Raw genomic sequence first — 19,616 nt, 5'->3', positions numbered from 1 at the left:
TCACAAGATTTGGTTTGTTTTTCACTGGTCACATAAACAACCATCGACTTTAACGGTTTTATTGGAGAGAGATGACATTGGTTTTATATATTCCCATATTCTCAGCATATGTCGTTGAAATCAACCTATATTCTTCATCATACAATACAGCTTCTTAAGGTAATGTATCACAACAACGTTAAACATTATATGAAAACAAGACATAGTTCACTGTATTACATGAATAAACTCAACTTAATTCAGTGTGGATTGAATATTTATACCCATTGTTTCTAGTATATTTAAGCCAATTTTGTTTCTATTAAGCAGATCTAGTCAAGGTCGTTAAAGAATCATGATAGCCACATGATTCTTAAATAAGTTGGAAGGGAAGCCTTTTGTTAGCGGTTCTACAATCATAGGTTTAGTGTTTATATGTTCAATTTTAATTGTCTGATATTGTATCTTTCCCAACATAATATTTAGTGCCAATGCTAATGTGTTTAACAGCTGTACCTGACTAATTATTTGTAGAGTATTACGGCATCATCGTCAAATCCAAATCGGAGGTAGGGGACTACGACAGAATGGACCGAATTGCACGTCTTACCTGGGCTCTGGGATTTAGTTAGATTTCCACACCAAGAACCGTGGCATTTACGTTTACTTAATGTTTATCATTATACTCCCACATCAATGTATTCAAGCAGATTGAATTTCCACTGATATATAAAGCCCTTTTGGTCGCCAAAAGTAAAGAAAGAAGAAAGCCAACCAACGTATCAATCGCGACACCCTGGGTTATATCTTTACACGAGACTCCAGATAATGGTCAATGAAAAATATTGTGCGACAACAATGCACATTGCATGGATTAGCTTGGAGCTAATTGTGGCAGATTAACTGAATTCCGTCGAAGGAGAACAGGCCCCCAAGCCACTAAAACAAAACACTGGAGTACCGGACTGAAGCAGCATCTTTCTTTGATTGCCGATTATCCCCAAAGATTTTACACACAACGGGAAATATATTGTAAGCTAGACTCGTTGCAATTTCGTAGAGTACAGCCAATCATTTGTACACTTCATCTCTTCATTGTGAACCTGCAGGTTGTCAATTCGGGTTACAACAGATGAATGGAAGAAACAGATAACAAAGATATATAAGTTGAATAATAGCACTTTTGCATAAATACTTCAAACTTCCATTCTCATTTATTCTGAACACCCATACTTATGTTCAACCAGATAACAGAAAAGAAGCATGAAGTAATGAAAAATTCAAAACAAACTAGCGTTGCTTGATTAAAGCACTACCTCCATCCCGTAATATTTCTACCTTGTTTTTGAAGGGTTAAGATTGAAGTGAGAAATGGTTGTGTTGTGATTGGTTGAAATGAGAAAGTGGATGAAGAAATCAAATGAAATAGTTGCGATTGATTTGAGATAGGGAATTAGGTGGAGAAGTAGGCTATATTTGGGACAATTTGAATGCCAGAAAACTACAATGTGGGTGTAACAAAGGTTTGTAGTGACAAAGTTTTGACCTAAATGAAAATATAAGCCAGGCCAGTACTGGCTTGTCTGAGATTCATGATTCCATGATTTAGCATATTCACAGATCATATTACAAAACAACCGTCCCTGCAAAAGCTAAGCCCATGGCAACCGGGTCATGGGCCAGTGTCACAGACTCACAGGTTGGCTAAAGGTGTGGACAGAAATGGAGTTGTGCTTTTTGGGCTACGCGGTTCTCAATAATTATTCCGGTTTGATGGCCTAACTATGAAGCTACATTTACTAATATAAATCTAGAAGCAGGACAATACAAGGAAAAAAGGGAATGAGAAATAATGAGCCATCCAGCTCACTGGGTCCAGGTCCTAGCCCCCTGTCATGGTCGGAATAACGTATCATCGCAGAGGCCGAGCTAGCTAGGCCGGCGGCCAGCTAAGCCAGGCGTGCGGCAGCAACATATAGTATTAGTTAGTTTGTTAGTTTGCTTATCAGGTTGTTTACATTATTTTTAGCATAATTAGTTATCCAGTGTAAGCCTATTTAAAGGCATGGTTCGGATCAGATTAATCAAGCAGATTCTATCTCTAATTATCTCATCTCCTATTCTCTGTTCTTCTCATCTTCCTGCTGCTCATCACGGGTCGTCCGGCGTCCAAGCCTCCTCGCCCTCGTCCGCCGATCACGCATTCATACCCCATCCGGTCGTACGCCGGAGCAGGTAACACCCCCAGCAGCCAGTGTCTGGCGACACTGATTTGTTGTGCACCACAATTATTTATCTAGAAAGCCTATCCAACAAATCAGTACAGAATGAAATCATGAAGAAATGCTAAAGCAGTCTGCTGCTCATGAGCATATAACAAACTGGTTGCCCTACTTTTCTGGGTCTAGTTATGCAAGCTAATTACCTACTGCAAAAAAAATGTTAATTTTGTAGTTACCAAGTGTTCCAATCATCCTAATATTTCCATCGAACAATTGACATCTCTGGATAGCATAACCAATTGAAATGCTTTTATCATTGCAATTTTCAGGCTCAACACATAGGTACGGTACACCTAATTAAGTCCAAACATAGGATAAATCAATAACCTGATCATAATGCCATTTCAGCTTGCAGGGCTGCAAGCTCATCCTCCTCAGCTGATGCTTTCTGTGGAACAGGGCGATTTGGTCTGGTTGGGACCTGAACTGGATGCACAGGTGGAGCTGCAACAGGCTCGAGAAGCTGAGATTCCAATTCTGCTCCCTCCAGTTCTTCCAGTTCCGCTTCTAGTTCATCCTGCAGTTTTTTTAGGGTACATTAGAAGTGCATCACAAACAAAACAGAGATGACGAAGAGATTAAACATCATAAATGTCTACAATGGGTTACCTCATCAAAATCAGCAGATGCTCCAAGAGGTGCTGACAAAGCATCTTGTATTTGTTTCATGTTTTCAGTCTGTTCATTAATTTCATCCATAGTCTTATCAACATCATCAATATTTCTGCAGGAACACAATAGATAGTCATTACGAGCCATCAATTACTTGAACACATAAATAATGATTCAAACAATACTCACGTTGCTTTTTGCATTGCTTTCATAGCTGCAGCTCCAGTCCTCAATGCATCAACAGTCTCTGTCGTAGCTTTCGCAGCTTCTAACATGATCATCTGTATTTTTCAAGACTACCATATGATAAAGACTCCTAACATGTAGTGATCAGAACTATGCATAAATTTAAGTAGGAACTAACCTGATCATGAATTCTCAACTGAAAGTTCCCAAGCTGCTCAATTTGTTGCTCATAAAGTTTTTTTCTCTTCAAGGATTGGATAGCCGCTGGTGAACAAAAATGATTTTATCAACAAAATATTAGCACGGTTCTGTATTACTCCACTTCAATTAAAAATGGTATGCATTACTCCAGTTCTGAACAAAAGAAAGCAAAAACATATCACACAAGTTGCAGTATGGAGATGAACACCTCTTTTATTCTTAGCTTTTGAGAAATCTTTTGCCCTCTCCAGTTCTGCAGCTGCCTTTTTCTCTAGGACTTTCTCCTTCTTCTCCAGCATGTCAAGAGTCTAAATACAAGTAAAATAAGATTTCAGTTCTGAGCCCCTAATATATTGCAAGTCTTTTGCGGCAGCAAATGGAAAGGGAAAAACAAAATATACTACTTATGCTCTAGGATTATTCATTGTATGATTTGTCAGTACAGAGCATATGTAAAGTTCAGTAACAGAACAATCATCAAATTATTCAGGCTACCTAAATAAGACGAAAGCAACACACAGAAGCACAACTGAGCATCGCAAGGGCGGGATATATTGAAGGGGAAGAAGAAACAACGTGGATACCTCATTTAACTTATCAAGCGTGGCCAATGCACTGGCATTGGCCTGCTCCTTGGGCTTACCAAAGATCCTGTTAAACATGGCTGCAGTTGTAATATGAACTCAGACCCTGCAGGGTTAATCACAGAAGAAATTGTCATTTACAGGAACTCAGAAGTGATAAACATAAAGAACAGCATTAGAGTGAATAAACAACTACGAGCTGACTCAAACTCCCCGCACGGCGCCCCGACACAAGAAGCAATGCCCCCCCATTAACATCATGCCTTAACTATGACAGTATAAATCCGCAGGTAACGCTTTGTGGGAAGCAGCCGCACAACCTAGCGTCCAAACAAACACTAGTAGAGTCCAATTGCAATCTCTACGATGGTGGGCTAAAAGCCAAAGATGATCAAACATTCAATCGGAATCTGGTGCGCGAGCTAAAGAGGAAAGACATGAAACAACTAGACCATCTACTGATGATCCACGAGAACAGCCTCATCGCGCACTACTCAACGCAGAATCTGGGAGTCGCGAGCAGCCACAACATCAAACCAACTCCGTCGAACTACGGCGCAAACCCTAAGGCGCCCCAAACGGCGGGGCGGTCCCCCCGCCGCGGCGCTAACCTAGGCGGAGGAGGAACCGCCGAGTTAGGTCTCGCGCGGGGGGGGGGGGGGGGGGGGGAGGGGAGGGACGGACGGGGAGATCGAGAGCGGTGCGGGATCTAGCGGGAGGGGTTGGAGGCGGCGTCGCTCACCTGAATCTTCGTCGGCGCGCGGGCTGGATTGGAGGAGGCGATGGGTTGGAGGAGGAGGGGAATCGCGGCGGAGACGGGTTTCTGGTGGGAGAGAAGCGGCGGCAGATTGGTTGGGGTTTCCGTCGGTTCAGGTCGCTCCTTTTGATTGGGGTCTCGCCAGCAGTAACGAGTAGGATGACCAAGTTGGGAGTCGGGTGCTACGCGTTACAGCGCGTGCACGCGACGGACGGACACGGCGCGGGAGAGAGGGAGGAAGATGACCACGCGAAGCAAACGGTCTCGCCTAAGATACTCACGTTTTTTCTTTTTTTTTTTTACAGAAAGAATAAGCACCGTCCTCCGGTCCAGACCGAAGGAGTCATGCACAAAGCAAAACCTCTTCACGCACCCCCACTTTGCTCTTTCTTCAATCACTTCCGCGAGGATGACGACGTAGTTCGGAGGCTTGCCGCCGATTGCTCCAACGACGGTACTCACATGCAGAAACTCGACGATGTCTCTTCCGCGTTCGCGTCACCACACCGCTCCACTCCACCGACGCTGATCTCCGCGTCATGACGCCGCTCGGGCTGACCTTCGTCCACTCTACTCCCCTCCTCTGTCGGCCTCACTGCCAACACCGATCTTCATGTCCTCCGTCTTTTTTCAAACTTTATCACGTCATCCGTTCTGCCCTTATCGTCTGGGGACGCTCATACTAGATGATATCAACTAATATGGTACCAAGTAAGACCAACTAGTATCATATGGTCATGGGCACCGCGCGACGAGGGTGGCATGGAGGATGCAACGTGGAGTTTGGCATCTAGCATGCGGGGTAGTATGGAGGAGTGACGCCGTGCAGCGAGGTATCGATACGCGACGGCGTGAGGCACAACGGCGAGAGGAGCACGGAGGTGTGTGGCACTCGGTGACGGCGGAGACGGGCGGACATGCGGAGGTGTGGATGCGCGGAGACAGTGGAGGCGCATGGACATGGAGATACTTTAATATGTCAGGTTAATTAATCATCCTGTTGCAACCACCTATCGTGGTCTAGCCATACTCTTTTTTTATGGTTGTGGGTCTAGCCACGAGTATTTTATTGGCGACTCTAATTCATCTAAATAAGTTAAGTTTTATTTTGTGACGAAACTAAAATTTATTTATTGAATTAGAACCGACTCTAAATTTAGTGTGGTCAAGCCATTCTCATACTTAGGTTTTTTCGGCTGTATCATTCTAGGTGTTTTTTTAATAAGTTACATAGCTATATAAGGAATATAATATACTATTGATTATCTCTTTTCTACTGTGAACTTGATGAGAAGCATTGGTTTTTTTTTTACCTGGTGTGGGGTAATTGGTTGATTTTTTTATTATTATTTCTTAACGGGATATAGCGCTACACGCGGTGGATAAGCACAGCCAACTAACAGGGATTAAAAAAAATACTGAAATGTATTTTTTTTTTCATGTTTACTAGCTTTAATTTTCGTTCAAACGTAAGACCGGCACATGGTCTGTTACTCAACTTTAAAAGTTGATGGAAGTATATTCTTTTAAATTCTAAACTGTTTGTCAATTCATTTGGGCTATAGGTGATGAGGCATGCTTGTCATGGAAAAAATATCACTCTCTCCGTCCCTAAATATTTTTGACACCGTTGACTTTTTTATACACGTTTGATCATTCGTCTTATTTATTTTTTAAAAAAATATGTAAAGCTATATATATGCATAAAAATATACTTAACCGTAAATAAAATGTTATAAAAATAATTAGTAATTTTAAAATTTTTTAATAAGACGGATGATCAAACATAAAAAAAAATTAAATTAATGACATCAAACATATACGTTATGTTATTTCTTTGTAAAATGAGGCACACGAGCCATAGCACGCTGTTTGCAACTTTGCATAGCTCTCCCGCTGTCAGGTTGGTCTCATGGGTGCACGTTCGCGTGTTCCTCCCATAACTGAATGACATATAAACCTTACGTACAACTTTACACCAAATATTATGCATATAAATTTTATATACTAAATATTATACCTACATACTTTTAAATATAATATATTTAATATTTTTACACTAAATATAGACGTTATACATAAGATGTTACTACCTCGGTTTAGCCTTATTTAAATTCATTGACATATATATAAATCTAGGCAATGAAATCGTAAGTTGTGAAACAAATCAAGTGAATATGAACTTTTTATATAAAAAATACACATAATTATATAAATACAAACTCTATATTAAACATTATATACGTCATTAAAAATAACTCGTACATGTAAGACCCAAGCAACTAGATAAGATATTAAAGAAAAGAGCCATACGTGAAAAATAAAAAAAATACACATCACGTGTTCTCTGACTAATTCATGGACATCCTAATCGCGGGCACGTACTCTACGACTAATTCATGCATATCCTAACCACGGGTACATTTTTACGTCAGACTTTTCGTCCACCTTCCCACAACTAGTAAATATATAATTCCTCCGAAAAAAAAATCAACTTCTCATCCTAACCACGCACATTCTCACATCAGACTCTTCGTGCACCGTCCCACGACTAGTAAATATATAACTCTAAAAAAAATTTCTCGGTGTAAATCTATATTTCCAAAAGTTCCAGCGTTAGTGTTTTGCTTTTTATAAGCATAAACGAAAGCACCTAACACTTAAAAAATAATTTGTGTAAAACTTTTATATATGTATAATTTGATATTTAAAACCAAATGCTAGAAAATAAACTACAACAAAAAATCCTAAAATCAACTATACATTTAAGTTTTAAATTTTAATTTTTGGCTTATGAACATAGGCATGAGAAAGATGAGCCCTTAACCCTTTTGGGGACAAGGGGAAGGGAGTAGATGTCTTAATTCTCTAGCAAGCAAATGGTTACAAACAAATGAGTGCTCCATTATACTCCTGTTAGCAGTTTTACATAGGCCAGGCATACACGAATAATAATGCTACATCCAACGCCCAAATATGGCACAACAAAAAGGAAAGAAACATCAAACAATCTGATCAAACAGGTAAAATAAATCACTATGCTCCTAGATTGATTAGGGTGCTATGTACAACCGTGTCATACATGGATTTCCTGTTCGCCGAAGAATCAGACAAACTGATAACCAAATATCAACTGGGGATTGTAGTCACTGTACGCTCCAGCGAAGCACAACAATTGTCATAACTAACCCCATAAAAGAATACACAAATTAGAGGAGTTGCTGCCGGAGCTGTTGGTTCTCCCTTCTGAGCTGTTGGACTTCCTTTGTAAGGCCTTCCAACTTCTCTAGGACCTGGTTCATCACGCCTGACATTTCCATCTGTTGCAGGAAGGTTCAATAAATGGACAAGGTATAAAACTTATGAAAAAAATATCAAGCCCTCAAATCATAGATTAATGTCATAGGCTCATAGCAGGTCCAAAAGCATAAAGACGTCAGAGCAGGTGGAAGCTAACCAACCACAATCGTCTGTTTCTTCCCCAGATATTACACACTTCATGCATCCAGACTGATTAAGCTTTCTTAAAGTAATCCAAATTAACTAGGCTCATCGTTCATCTCATCTCACTCCTCTTTGCCTCATTTGTCATGCATGAGATATCACTCTGTAGTTCTTTTTATCAAATTTTGTTCAAAATACCATCAACATGTTATTGCTAAGGATGAGTTGAAGTGTCAAGTAGTGGGAACTAAGGCAACTAACTTTTTTTTAAAAAAAAGGATGTCTACAGACTGCAGAATACCTCATGATGCTACCGCTCCTTTTGACACCATATACATGAGTTCTCCAGACACCAAACTTATTAAGTAGGTTTTGCATCGCCCTGGATCATTATATAGGTGGGTTGTCATTGACAACCAACATTGCTGACAGACTAGAACTGAAAGTGAGAACTGAGGTTGCCCTGTTCCTTTACTGATTCTTGATTTTGGTTTGACGCTTCTCATGCTCCTAAACAGCGCGTTTTGTGAAAAAAATTCTTGGAATACTTGTCTAAAGCAGATTTTTAACTTTGTAGTAGTTAATTCATTCATTTATACCCTTACATGGCTATCACAAAAAAATCCATCATTTTCAGTTATCTCAAATGGGCCTTGACATACTAGAACACAAACCAATGTTATCTTGTGCTGGAAGCAGGGAGAGAATGAACACTATAAACAACGCAACCAATATGAGACGTGCCCAATAATTCTTACCTCTTGCATGTGAAATTGTCTTAGAAGTTCAATGTGGAGATTCCTCACATCCTCATGGATGGACTTCTGAACTGATCCTAAAGATTCTTCAAGCATGCGCTGCACATACTGAAGTGAGAAGGAAGAAGCTCCCTGCTGATCAGCTGACAAACCTGAGCTTGGCAATTGTGGAGGCACTACCCCCTATTAACATAGCACATAATCATCCTGTTAGTAAATCATCTTATTCTAACATTCATGTCATATGGGTAAAAGAGTGACTCTTACATTGTTTGCTACAAGGCTAGCAGATGAAGAGGCACCAGCTGCTTCTTGTCTTGATAGAAGACTACTCAGCAGTTCATCTTTTGTTTCTGCCCCAGTCTTCTTTGATTTTGGTGAACCAAAGGCTGATGCTAATCCTTCACTAAAAACAGATGATGTGCTCATTCTATCAGTATAAGTTGAGGGTTTCCATTGAGAGCTGGATTGTGCTGCTCCTGGCTGATCAGAGTTTACTGGTGGTATGGTCTTGGCCATAAAACCTGAGGGCAGTGAACTTTGAAGGCTAGAAGTTGATGTGTCCAAGGAAGCACGTGCATTGCTCAAGACACCCTTGTTTTGTAGGTTCATTAATATATTACTTGTTAGAGAGCCTTTCAATGAGTTACCGGTTGCTGAAGCTGAATCTTGTAAGCCTGCAAATGCAAAGCTACCAGTTTGAAAGGCCGAAGCCCCAAAGCGCGAAACTTGTTGACGGTGAGTCAGCCTGTCTTGTAATGCATTTCCAGTTGCTGTCTCAGGTGAAGTGATAGATAGTTCACTCTTCCATGATGGCATGGATGTAGTGGTCGTAGATGAGGCATCATCCTGTAGAATACAGACATGTAGAACAAAATTAGGAACACTTCCATTTTTGCATTACTCAGGTATGCCAAGATAAACAATGATATATAAGTTCTAAGAGGGGACCAGAATAAATTAAGAGACCTGTCTTGAATTGGAAATGGACCTCCAATCTGAGATTGGGTGTGGCTCATTGTTGTCTTCAATATATGGGAACTTCCTAGTTGTTGACAGTTTTTTGTCCCCAAGTTTATCATCTTTTTTTGTTTCATCACTACCATGGTCATCCCACAGGCTACCACTGGACGGTGTGAAAGGTTGAACATCAACAAGTGGAGAGAATACATCCATATCATCCTTTAGACTGAAGTTACCACGAGGAGCCGCCTGCAGTTTCAATAATGGTCCACCAGACAATGGCCGTGTCCTATATGGAGTTTCCTCCACAGTTGAAGAGGTTGAAGTAGAAAGAAATCCACTTGGGTTTGCCGTCAAAGAAGAGCGATGATTTGGGATGGCAGCTCCAAAAGCTGAACTTGCTGAAGGTAAGGGATCTGGCATGAGAACAGAGTCTTCGCTGCTTCCACCCAGAAGAGCAACCTCAGAAGAACTATTCTCATTAACAATGACAGGCTTTGAGCGTTGCCAACATAAACCTGTCACAGCCTGATTAAAAAATGTCATTTAGAAATGTTATTGAAGCACTCAAGAGCACACACAAGAATGTTCCTGAAGAAATTTCTTCAGTAAAAAAATTACAGGAGGTCCATATCAGTCAATTGAACCATATTTGTCTTACAAGAGAATAGTTGTCACTTATCATCTTGACATGGACATAGTTCAGAATAGAAATCACAAATGGTGCATGAACTGACAGCCAGCAAACTGGCAATGAAGACATTACCCCCCCTTGCAATTTTCTGAACCTTAAAAATTACTATCAGCATGCAATGCTCAAGAATACAATAGCACAAACTTAGTCTGCAAAACATGTTCTACATGCAATAGAATAGGATTCTTTTTTTTTTCTTTTTGCAGAAGGAAGGGGTGATTGAAAAAGTATTGAAGAATGGAGTTTTGAAATTTTAACTGAGTAGGTTTAAAAACCAAATTGCTCATTAGAATTTATAAGCACATGATATTTGATTACAGTAACAAACTCCCCAATCCCCGCCACTCAGTTAAATAAAATTCCATCTTTGACTACTTTTTCCCTGACAGGAGTGATCATTTGATCTTTGAATGTGGTCTCACAATATAGCATTGAAATGCGCTAGTGATATAATTCCTAAAAAGGAATGAACTTTTGACATCACAACAAGATACACTACCATTGAAAATCAAGGATTCAGCAATATACTTGAACGACTACAGTTATCAGTAGAAATGTGCTCAAGGACCACTAAAAGAAAATCAACAATATGGAAATTTTATACCAATATATGTGAAAAATCACTATTCAAATGACCACAGTGAACAGAATTATTTGTTTGTAAGTCACGCAATAGTTTGCAGACAGCAACGAGAGAAAAAATAAAAGTACTATTCCCACCTCTGAGCTATTGTATGCACGAAGAATGGTCAGAGGCTGAGGTTTTCCTCGAACATCATAGAATATCACACGACCACTATTTGTGCCTGCAGCCAATATTGTACCATCGTCGTTGTATGCCAACGATGAGAAAGGGGCTTCATGAGGAATAGTGTGTGTTGGTCTTCTTGACCCTGAGTCGAGTGTGTATAACTTCTTGTCCAGGCCAACTGTAGCAATTATCTACAAAATAAATTATAAACATTTTTATTACCAAAACATTATTCATTCAGACAATAAATACCAGCCATATTTACTAGTACAATACCTTATCGCTGGAGGGTGAAATACAGACACCACTTATGGGTGCAGAATGTTGCTTCAGCCACGAGACCTGCGCAGCCAATTAATTAGTCAGATAATAGCATTAGACAAATGCATAAAGCAATGTAAAGGGAGTCACTGATCACATCAAGTCAATAATATTTGACATTGGGATTACTAAGATTGTTGACCAGAGGGAATACGACTATTCAAATCACTGATCTAAAATTTTCATTATTTTCTGAAATAATAGTCTGAACCAGCACTTGCATTGAAGATTAAAAGTAATTTCTCAACCAATTAAATAATATCTCCAAGCTTCTAACTATGAGCAACAGATAGTGAAGAACCAACTTTTGCAATTCTTAAAATTAGGTTTCCTTATCATTTACCCCATCTATCCCAAAATGATGCTATTTCTACCACCCACCATTTGTCCCAAAATGAAGCTGTTTGTGTACTTATTTCATCATCTCAACCAATCATAACCATTATCTATTTAATTTTCCACCTGCATTCACTTCTCACCCAATCACAACCTTCATCCAACCATTTCCACCTACTTTCTTAATACTCATGCCCAACTCTAAAAATGGTTACATTTGGGGAGGGAGGGAGTAGATAATAGGGACAATTTCATTATTACCCCTGTTTTAATCTCTAATATTGATTTTACCTCTCTTTTTTAGGGTTTTCATTTTTCTCCCCTGTTTTTTGAACTCAATCCACAGTCTGTCCCTCTTCTGGATGGAGGGTAGTAACGGTGTTAAATCAATCGTTAAAGTATCATTTTACCCTTTGTCAGAAATTTCAATTTTATCCCTGTATTTTTTATCTTTTGTGGTTCTGTCCTCCATTCTAAATCACTTTAACATTCTAAATCACAACAGTATATACATCAACAAAAGCACTATTAAGAATATAAGGATAAAAATGAAATTCCCAACAAAGGGTAAAATGGTACTTTAATGACTAACTTAACACCATTAGTATACTTCATCCAAAAGAGGGGCAGACTATGGATTTAGTTTTAAAAAAACAGGGGTAAAAATAAAAACCCTAAAACAGAGGGATAAAATCAATATTAGAGATCAAAACAGGGGTAAGAACAAATTGCCCCTGGATAATATGCTATCTTTGAGGTTGCATCCTATCTTTATACAAAGTACTCCCTCTGCTTTTTTTAATTGACATTGTTGACTTTTAGATATACATTTGACCATTTGTCTTATACAAAAGATTTATATAATTATTAATTATTTTGTTATGATTTTATTTATTACTAAAGTAACTTTAAGCATGATGTATAATTTTGCATATTTGCACAAAAGTTTTGAATAAGACGAAGGGTCATACGTAGATGTAAAAGTCAACAGTGTCAAATAAAAAACGGAGGGAGTATATTAGAATGTCATGACTCTCTTATTTTAAGATGAAGCCTAGAAGATGACCAACTAAGTAGCATCCATGTACTTTAGGTACCTTTGGAGTTCTTGCAGTTGTATCCCAAAGATGCACAGAACCATCATCTCCTGCTGTCACCAATATATGCCTACTATGACGTGAATAATCAAGCACTCTCAACACCTGGAGTTGCAGAAGAAGTGTGAGAAAGCTAAATAAGAAGGAAAAAGATCAAGAGTTCTCAAGATCATAAAATCCACAGCAAAACATGACAGCATCACCATGTTACATAGGAAAACAGAAAGTAAAAACTATTCACCTGCCCATTTGGGTCACTAAGTTCAGCAGCACGTGCTCCAGAAGCAAGATTATGAAGAATAAGGTCCCCCTTCATGCTGATTGAAGCCAAATGTTCATCTTTACAATTATACATTACACCTGTAATGGTGTCAGTGTGACCACTTAGCCATTTGATGCACCTCTTCCGCTGCAAATCCCATATTCTAACGATGTGGCCACTCCCACCAGAGCAAAGATACCGTGAACCCTTGTTGCTGAAACTGATAGAATATATGCACTCCTGAAAAGGTACATATTTTATTCAGTTAAGCTATGGCCTCACAAGTCATAATTAGCAAGTAATAGGTTCAATGTTCATCCAGTAGTGAAATGACTGAGGGACTTAAGAAAAAACATGAAGCCATAATATAAAACTAAAAAATGTAAAAAAAAAAAAGACTTTGGGTTCAGCATCGGTAATACAGAACTAATCCACCATAGTTTCTAAATCCAGAATATAATTTTAAAAAGCTACTACCTCTGTTCCTAAATATAAGCATGGATTCAAATTTTGTACCAAAATTAAAGCATTTTTTGCTCTGATTTCCATTATTCTCATCATTTCAATCATACCAAAGCCAATCAGGTGCTTGAAAGAGAACTAATCAGCTCAAAATTCAAAATTTGACCACTGAAGTGACTAAAAGGGAATCATTTGACCCAACCTTAAACAAACCAGAAATGCTTATATTTTGAAACAGAGGTACTCCCTCCATTTCATCATATTATAAGACATTTTCACTTTGTTAAAAGTCAAACCTGTTTTAAGTTTGACCAAGTTTATAAAAGATATCAACATCTACAATACTAATTAATTTTATTAAATCCAAAATTGAATATATTTTGATAGTATATTTGTTTTGTGTTGGAAATGTTGCTACATTTCTCTATATTTTAGAAAATTCAATATGTCCTATAATACAATGAAACAGAGGGAGTAGTACATATCATTTGTTGTGGGTTGTATAAGTAAATCATGTAATTGTGACCTCAAACCAATCATTTAAACAGTACTAAAATTCAGGAGACTTAGTCTACATTTAACATTTTCATATTGCTAATGACTATAATGTTAAAACATATAAAAATCATAAATTGATAGTGGGTGTAACAGCATCAACAGAAAATAATTGAAAATGCTAAACTATCTTATACAACATATACTCTTTGAAAGATGCTAGATGAACTCCTCATAGAATAATACATGGAAATGAGTACCTGCATGGTTATCAGGAGAAAGCCGTGAGCAAAAATATTATAAGAGTGCACTGTTACCTCTATGTCATCCCCACGATCAACAGTTGATGTTGGTAGCTGTCCTACATTTTGACCTTTTTTATGCCACAATGAGATCTTTTTATCATCCCCAGCACTTGCTACAATTAGATCTGCAGGTTTGAAACATTAAACGAAAGTTAATGCAGTTACCTATAGTGGTAAGCAATAAATGGCATTATTGAACCATTTCTTCAAGATGTTGAGTTTAACTGCATAAAGAAGAGGCAGTAATTGTTGCCTGTCCACAGAATGTGAAAAAAGAGATGACTAGTTGTGTTAATCAGTAGACAGGAAGTTAACCTTTTAGGCATTTGATTTGATTGTTGAATGCTATATTGCAAATAAACCCACAGAAGTTAACAAGATGGCTTGCCATATACATCTCATTGGTCAGATTTGCCAAGGATGAAGGAACAAAGAATACTCTACCCTGTTTAGGGGACCTCCATGTAACAACACCCTAGCCCCTAAATCCGCATAGCCCACTCTACACATTGAGTGGGCCCACGTTCACATAGCACCCCACTTACACTTTCGTCATCGCTTCATGTAAAAGGTTTAACCTAGAAGTACTATGCTTGGGGTGAACTAAGTATATAAGTTGGCCCAAACCAATCTAAACTTGTCATGTGGAACTAATTCAACCAACTGAACACTTAGGCCTGATGGGCCGAACCGGAACAAGAACACACAAATGGGCCGAAACACTACCAATGGGCTGGTATTACACTCCAAACTAGGATAAATCCAACAAAAGCTAAAGCTCCTCCAAACAGGATGTAATGGCTTCTTGGGTTTATAAGGTTGCTTAACACCCTGAAAAAAGATCTAAGAATGTTTGAGGAGCCATGAACACAACCCAAATGGCCAAATGGATGTGCACAATAGCGCAAAAGCAAGCAAGCACATGAGACGTGAAACTGCTTACAAGCCCAGACTCTGCTCCAACAGAAATAACTACTCTATACATTATCCGAAACATGTTGTAAAAGCAGCAGATAGAATGTGCATTTTTTAGATAATACTACTCAAGCACCTATATTTTCCTGCGTATAGCATGAGATGGAACACCAGTTATCCAAGTATATCAATGTGTCATCTTGTTTATAGTGTAATAGCTCTAACAAACATACAGCTAAAATTACTCGTAGCAGAAGGAATATATCCATTCATTAATTAAGAAAAAACAAACAAAAAGGCATATCAGCATTCTGTATATTGCTTCACATACATGGCAAAATTTTGATTCTACAGTCAAGGATCAGAGAAGTATTTTAACTGAAGATACAATGCAGCATTTCAGAAATCAGGAAGAACGCTATAGACAATGGAACAGGACAGCACTCCTAACCTAGAATGTTTTGGAACAACTCTACGCCACAATGCCGCAGTAGTTTTTTTTTTCCTTTTTGCGGGGAAAATGCACCAATAGATTGCAATGCTGAAAATGAAGGCCGCTCGTTCCGCTATTTCATAACAATGAGGACGGGGCATCGCGCAATTACACAAGGAGGCGGACGCCCCCCAACCCAAGTCACCCCGCTGCTACGGATCCCAATGACCCAGAGCTCGCGCTGCGCAGCGAGAGATCCCCGTGAGCTGCCGATCAACGCAAAAGGAGCGCACACCAAACTAGGGAGATCTGGGAGTGAGTGAGGGAGGGAGGGAGGGCAGAGCGGAGCGGAGGGAGGGGGTACTCTACTGACTGGTGTGGTTCCAGCGTACGGCGTTGACGGGGTGGGAGGGCGCGGGGGTGTAGGCGAGGACGCAGGGGTCGCCGGACTCGACCGTGACGTCGAAGAGCTTGACGGTGTCACCGCCGCACGTGGCCAGCAGCGGCGCCGCCGGATCGACGAACCCCATCGGCGGAGCCCGAATGCGGCGGCGGATTTTAGGGTTTGGGGGTGGCCGGCTGGGTTTGAGTCCGAGGAGGAGGAAATTTGAAAATCGAAATGGAATTTTGGATGGTTGGGTTCGGGTTCAAGTTTTCTGAACTCAAGTGAAGCGGGCGACTGCGGTTGGTGACGTTGGGGGGATCGCGCCGGATAGTGTGCATTCCAAGCTTCCCTGCTGGCTGCAATCATGGGGGCAGCCGCCCTGTCTGTTTTCGAGTTCAGACGTTTATTTTTCTTGAATAACAACTACTGCATCCGCACTTTGGTAGGATTGTCTAAATTCACTTGTCGATAAATCTATATAATTTATACAGTGTCTAAATTTTCATTAGCATTCATATAAATCTATGCAATGATAGAAAATCTTATATTGCAAAACGAAGGGAGTAACATGCTACTGTATAGTATGTCTTAAAATATAAGTAAGATCGAAAGAAAAGACTGTAATACCTCTTGACAGACGAGGAATGTGGAGGTACGAAGGGATTTTTTATATTTTAAACATTTTTAATAAATAATTTTATTATTAAACCTCGGGGGAAATATATTTGCAGCATATGAACCTTTTGGTCACGCCACCAACATTGTCGTGGCAAAATAACACTGTCACACACAATTTTTGGTGTGTCAGGCATTGTCGTTGCCACGTCAGTGACTCTTGGTATGGCCGAAAGATTCATACAGTGAAAATATTTTTCTTTAAGATTTAGTAATAAAATTATTCATTAAAAAGGTTTAAAAAATAAAAAAAATCGTAGGAAGGCACATGGTATAAAATGGAAAGAATTTTGAATTAGAAGTGATTGATGAACAACAATATACAATACTATGAATAGTACGATAGCAATGCTTATATTTTAATATAAGATTCAAATCGTTGAAATGCTTACGTTTTAGAACAAAGAGAATAATGTTTTTTATGATGTGGCTATGAATTGATAAGGTGGAGATGAAATGGGTTTTATCTAGATAAAAGTATATTTACATTCTTACCAATGTTGTTTTTCTCTGGTATGTATTGCCTCTCAAATAATAAAATAGAACTTATGTGTTGTATGAACTGCTTCAATTATCAACTAAACGACATGTTATCTTACAGATGATCAAACCAAATATTTATAAAACGCAAGGCTAGATGCTAGATATGGAACCTAGTAATAGAAAAATAATTCTAACAAAGATTATAGGACCTAAAACTTCCTCCATTCCACAAAGATTTTATTTTTCACCCTTCTTATTTATTCCACAAAGAACTTATTATTGGAGAAATTAATAAATTGAATTTTGGTATGCATATGATAGGCTAAAAATAAAATCTAAATATTAGTCATTTGCCAAACAACACGAGTCAATATGACCATGAGAGTCCAAATCCGATTTTTCATCCTCATGAGCCACCCAAGCATGCATTCGACCCATCAAGAACAACGAAGGCTCACGGCGCCAACAAAAGAGAAGGTCTAAGAAGAAGGAAAGTAAAGACCCATCTAGAAGCCTAGGTAATGTGGCCAACCCATATAGGGATAGCTCCGATGCATTTATGTTTATATTCATGTAGGTATCACTTTCGAGGGGTTGAATTTTATAAAAGTACTTAACCGTAGGTAAGCTCATATCCCATGGTTATAAATAAGTCTAGGAGGGTTTTTAAGAGGTAACTACTTCCTATAATTTTTAGTATTAACTCCCACAACACATGCTATTTGTTGTGTCTTCATTAACAGTTGGCGTCGTCCATGGAGACCCCAACCACAAATGAGGAAGCCAAAGATGATATCACTGAAACAACGGTCAGTGAGGAAGAGAATCACTCCTCAAAGCTATGCAAGTAGCAAATTAGAGGGAGTTCGAAGGTCCATAGGGAGGAGCTGAAGAAGAAGGCGATGATATTCAGATAGAGACCAAACCCACATCAAGCCAAAATGGCGACGTTCTAAGGTATACCAAAGTCACTTGAAGTTTAGTGGACGAAGTACAAGAGCCAAGGAGTTCACAATTAGACATCTCTTTTTTTATCAGAAGACAGTGAGGGAGGCCCCTATGGTATAATTTTATTAAATCATCAAAAAACTGCAAAAGTGGTTGAAAGGCCTATCCGAGGTTAAAGTGGCAAGAGAGTCAAAGCTAATGGTAGGAACCACGAACACGGGCAAGGCTAACATAACCACCCAAAGTGGTGAAGAGGAGTGGTAAAGGTGTTGAAGGCAGAGTATGATGCAATGAAGCAAGACATGGAGAAGCTTAGGCAAATGCTGCAGAATCAGTAGCAAGACATCTAGGAAAAAACTATCCTTGCATAAGCACAAAAGCAAGATGCAAGTTGTTGTTACAGGGTCACCTTACCCGTATTCGCCTAAGCGACATGAAGCATTAGCACTTTCACCAAGAGGCGAGTGGTAAGTAGGAAATGTGAAGTTGAAATGGTCTTCGTAATAAACACTTGGGGGGGGAACTTGAATCCTTTTTTACCCTCAACCAGTTGATTCGTTGGCAACGGCTTTACCCTTAGCAGCTCGAATAGGGTTGAAGGGAATGGGTGGGGGTCGACTACAAGCTGCCTGAAGAAGTTGATCCATCATTATCAGTATCCGAGTTGCTAACCTCAACATTGACGTCTTCACCTTCATCCCCACTGATGTTAGCACTTTGCGGGCTCGGACTAGTCTTTGTGTTTCTTCAAAACGCTCCCACAGGTACAACAAACAAACTCTCGAGCAGGAGCAACTGTGCCACCGGAAGCTAGGGCGTGATTCTATCAAATGTTATTTTGTGACCCAACAAAGGTATCATGCTCGGTGGCGCTATAAGGGCCAACAAGATTTACCCCAATCTTCTCAGTTTTTCGAGGGAAATGCCGGTAAGAAAGCAAAAAGGAATTCTAATTAACACATACGAGCAAAAAAATATAGAATTCAATCCTTCAAGGTCAAGAGCTTACATTTTGAGCACTCAATGGCTTTGAAAGAAGGAACTACTTGCCTGCGAGCAAGTTTAGCAAGCTGGATTTGCCAACCAGCAAAAGTAGATTGTATCTTTAAAATAGCAAATTCCTCTATCAGGTCTCGAATGCTGAATTGGATACACAACTCAGCAATTCGAGCTTCAATTTGTTTGAAGTCTATAGACCTTGAAACCTTGGGCTCAGGTAGGAAGTTGGTAACATTGCCGCGAAAGCTAAGCACCTTGCCCTTTCCAGAGCACCGCTGCCACCGGATCC

General features: G+C 39.4%; 2 protein-coding genes across 2 annotated transcripts; both read right to left on the bottom strand.

The window, feature by feature from the left end:
- Window positions 1–676: 676 nt before the first annotated feature.
- LOC102717182 (vacuolar protein sorting-associated protein 32 homolog 2-like) lies at window positions 677–4,729 on the bottom strand. The gene is made up of 8 exons (XM_006660416.3): window positions 4,587–4,729; window positions 3,845–3,950; window positions 3,469–3,568; window positions 3,238–3,323; window positions 3,063–3,154; window positions 2,871–2,985; window positions 2,589–2,778; window positions 677–1,082 (listed from the first exon to the last, which is right to left on the bottom strand). Exons 2-7 carry the CDS (start codon window positions 3,920–3,922, stop codon window positions 2,593–2,595), a joined length of 657 nt encoding a protein of 218 aa, XP_006660479.1. The 5' UTR covers window positions 3,923–3,950; window positions 4,587–4,729; the 3' UTR covers window positions 677–1,082; window positions 2,589–2,592.
- Window positions 4,730–7,482: 2,753 nt separating this feature from the next.
- On the bottom strand, window positions 7,483–16,504 carry LOC102716898 (protein NEDD1). The gene is made up of 10 exons (XM_006660415.3): window positions 16,211–16,504; window positions 14,502–14,614; window positions 13,207–13,467; window positions 12,966–13,070; window positions 11,488–11,553; window positions 11,181–11,402; window positions 9,773–10,294; window positions 9,071–9,652; window positions 8,804–8,986; window positions 7,483–7,921 (listed from the first exon to the last, which is right to left on the bottom strand). The coding sequence occupies exons 1-10, from the start codon at window positions 16,365–16,367 to the stop codon at window positions 7,811–7,813; spliced, it is 2,322 nt and encodes a 773-aa protein (XP_006660478.1). The 5' UTR covers window positions 16,368–16,504; the 3' UTR covers window positions 7,483–7,810.
- Window positions 16,505–19,616: the final 3,112 nt, after the last annotated feature.

The sequence above is a fragment of the Oryza brachyantha genome, chromosome 9 (assembly GCF_000231095.2).
Source record: "Oryza brachyantha chromosome 9, ObraRS2, whole genome shotgun sequence".
Taxonomy (NCBI): Eukaryota; Viridiplantae; Streptophyta; class Magnoliopsida; order Poales; family Poaceae; genus Oryza; species Oryza brachyantha.
The sequence above is the reverse complement of the archived record's forward strand: the minus strand, read 5'-3'. Positions and strand labels throughout refer to the sequence as shown.

Bases quoted from the DNA above. Each gene is read 5' to 3' on its own strand.
- LOC102717182 (XM_006660416.3), bottom strand. From the start codon at position 3,922: ATGTTTAACAGGATCTTTGGTAAGCCCAAGGAGCAGGCCAATGCCAGT. The intron at 3,155-3,237 runs GTTAGTTCCTAC...TGAAAAATACAG, and splicing joins AGTTGAGAATTCATGATCAG to ATGATCATGTTAGAAGCTGC. The intron at 2,779-2,870 runs GTAACCCATTGT...AAAAAACTGCAG, and splicing joins CATCTGCTGATTTTGATGAG to GATGAACTAGAAGCGGAACT.
- LOC102716898 (XM_006660415.3), bottom strand. From the start codon at position 16,367: ATGGGGTTCGTCGATCCGGCGGCGCCGCTGCTGGCCACGTGCGGCGGT. The intron at 13,468-14,501 runs GTAACAGTGCAC...GTACCTTTTCAG, and splicing joins ATCGTGGGGATGACATAGAG to GAGTGCATATATTCTATCAG. The intron at 9,653-9,772 runs GTCTCTTAATTT...TGTATTCTACAG, and splicing joins CCATTTCCAATTCAAGACAG to GATGATGCCTCATCTACGAC.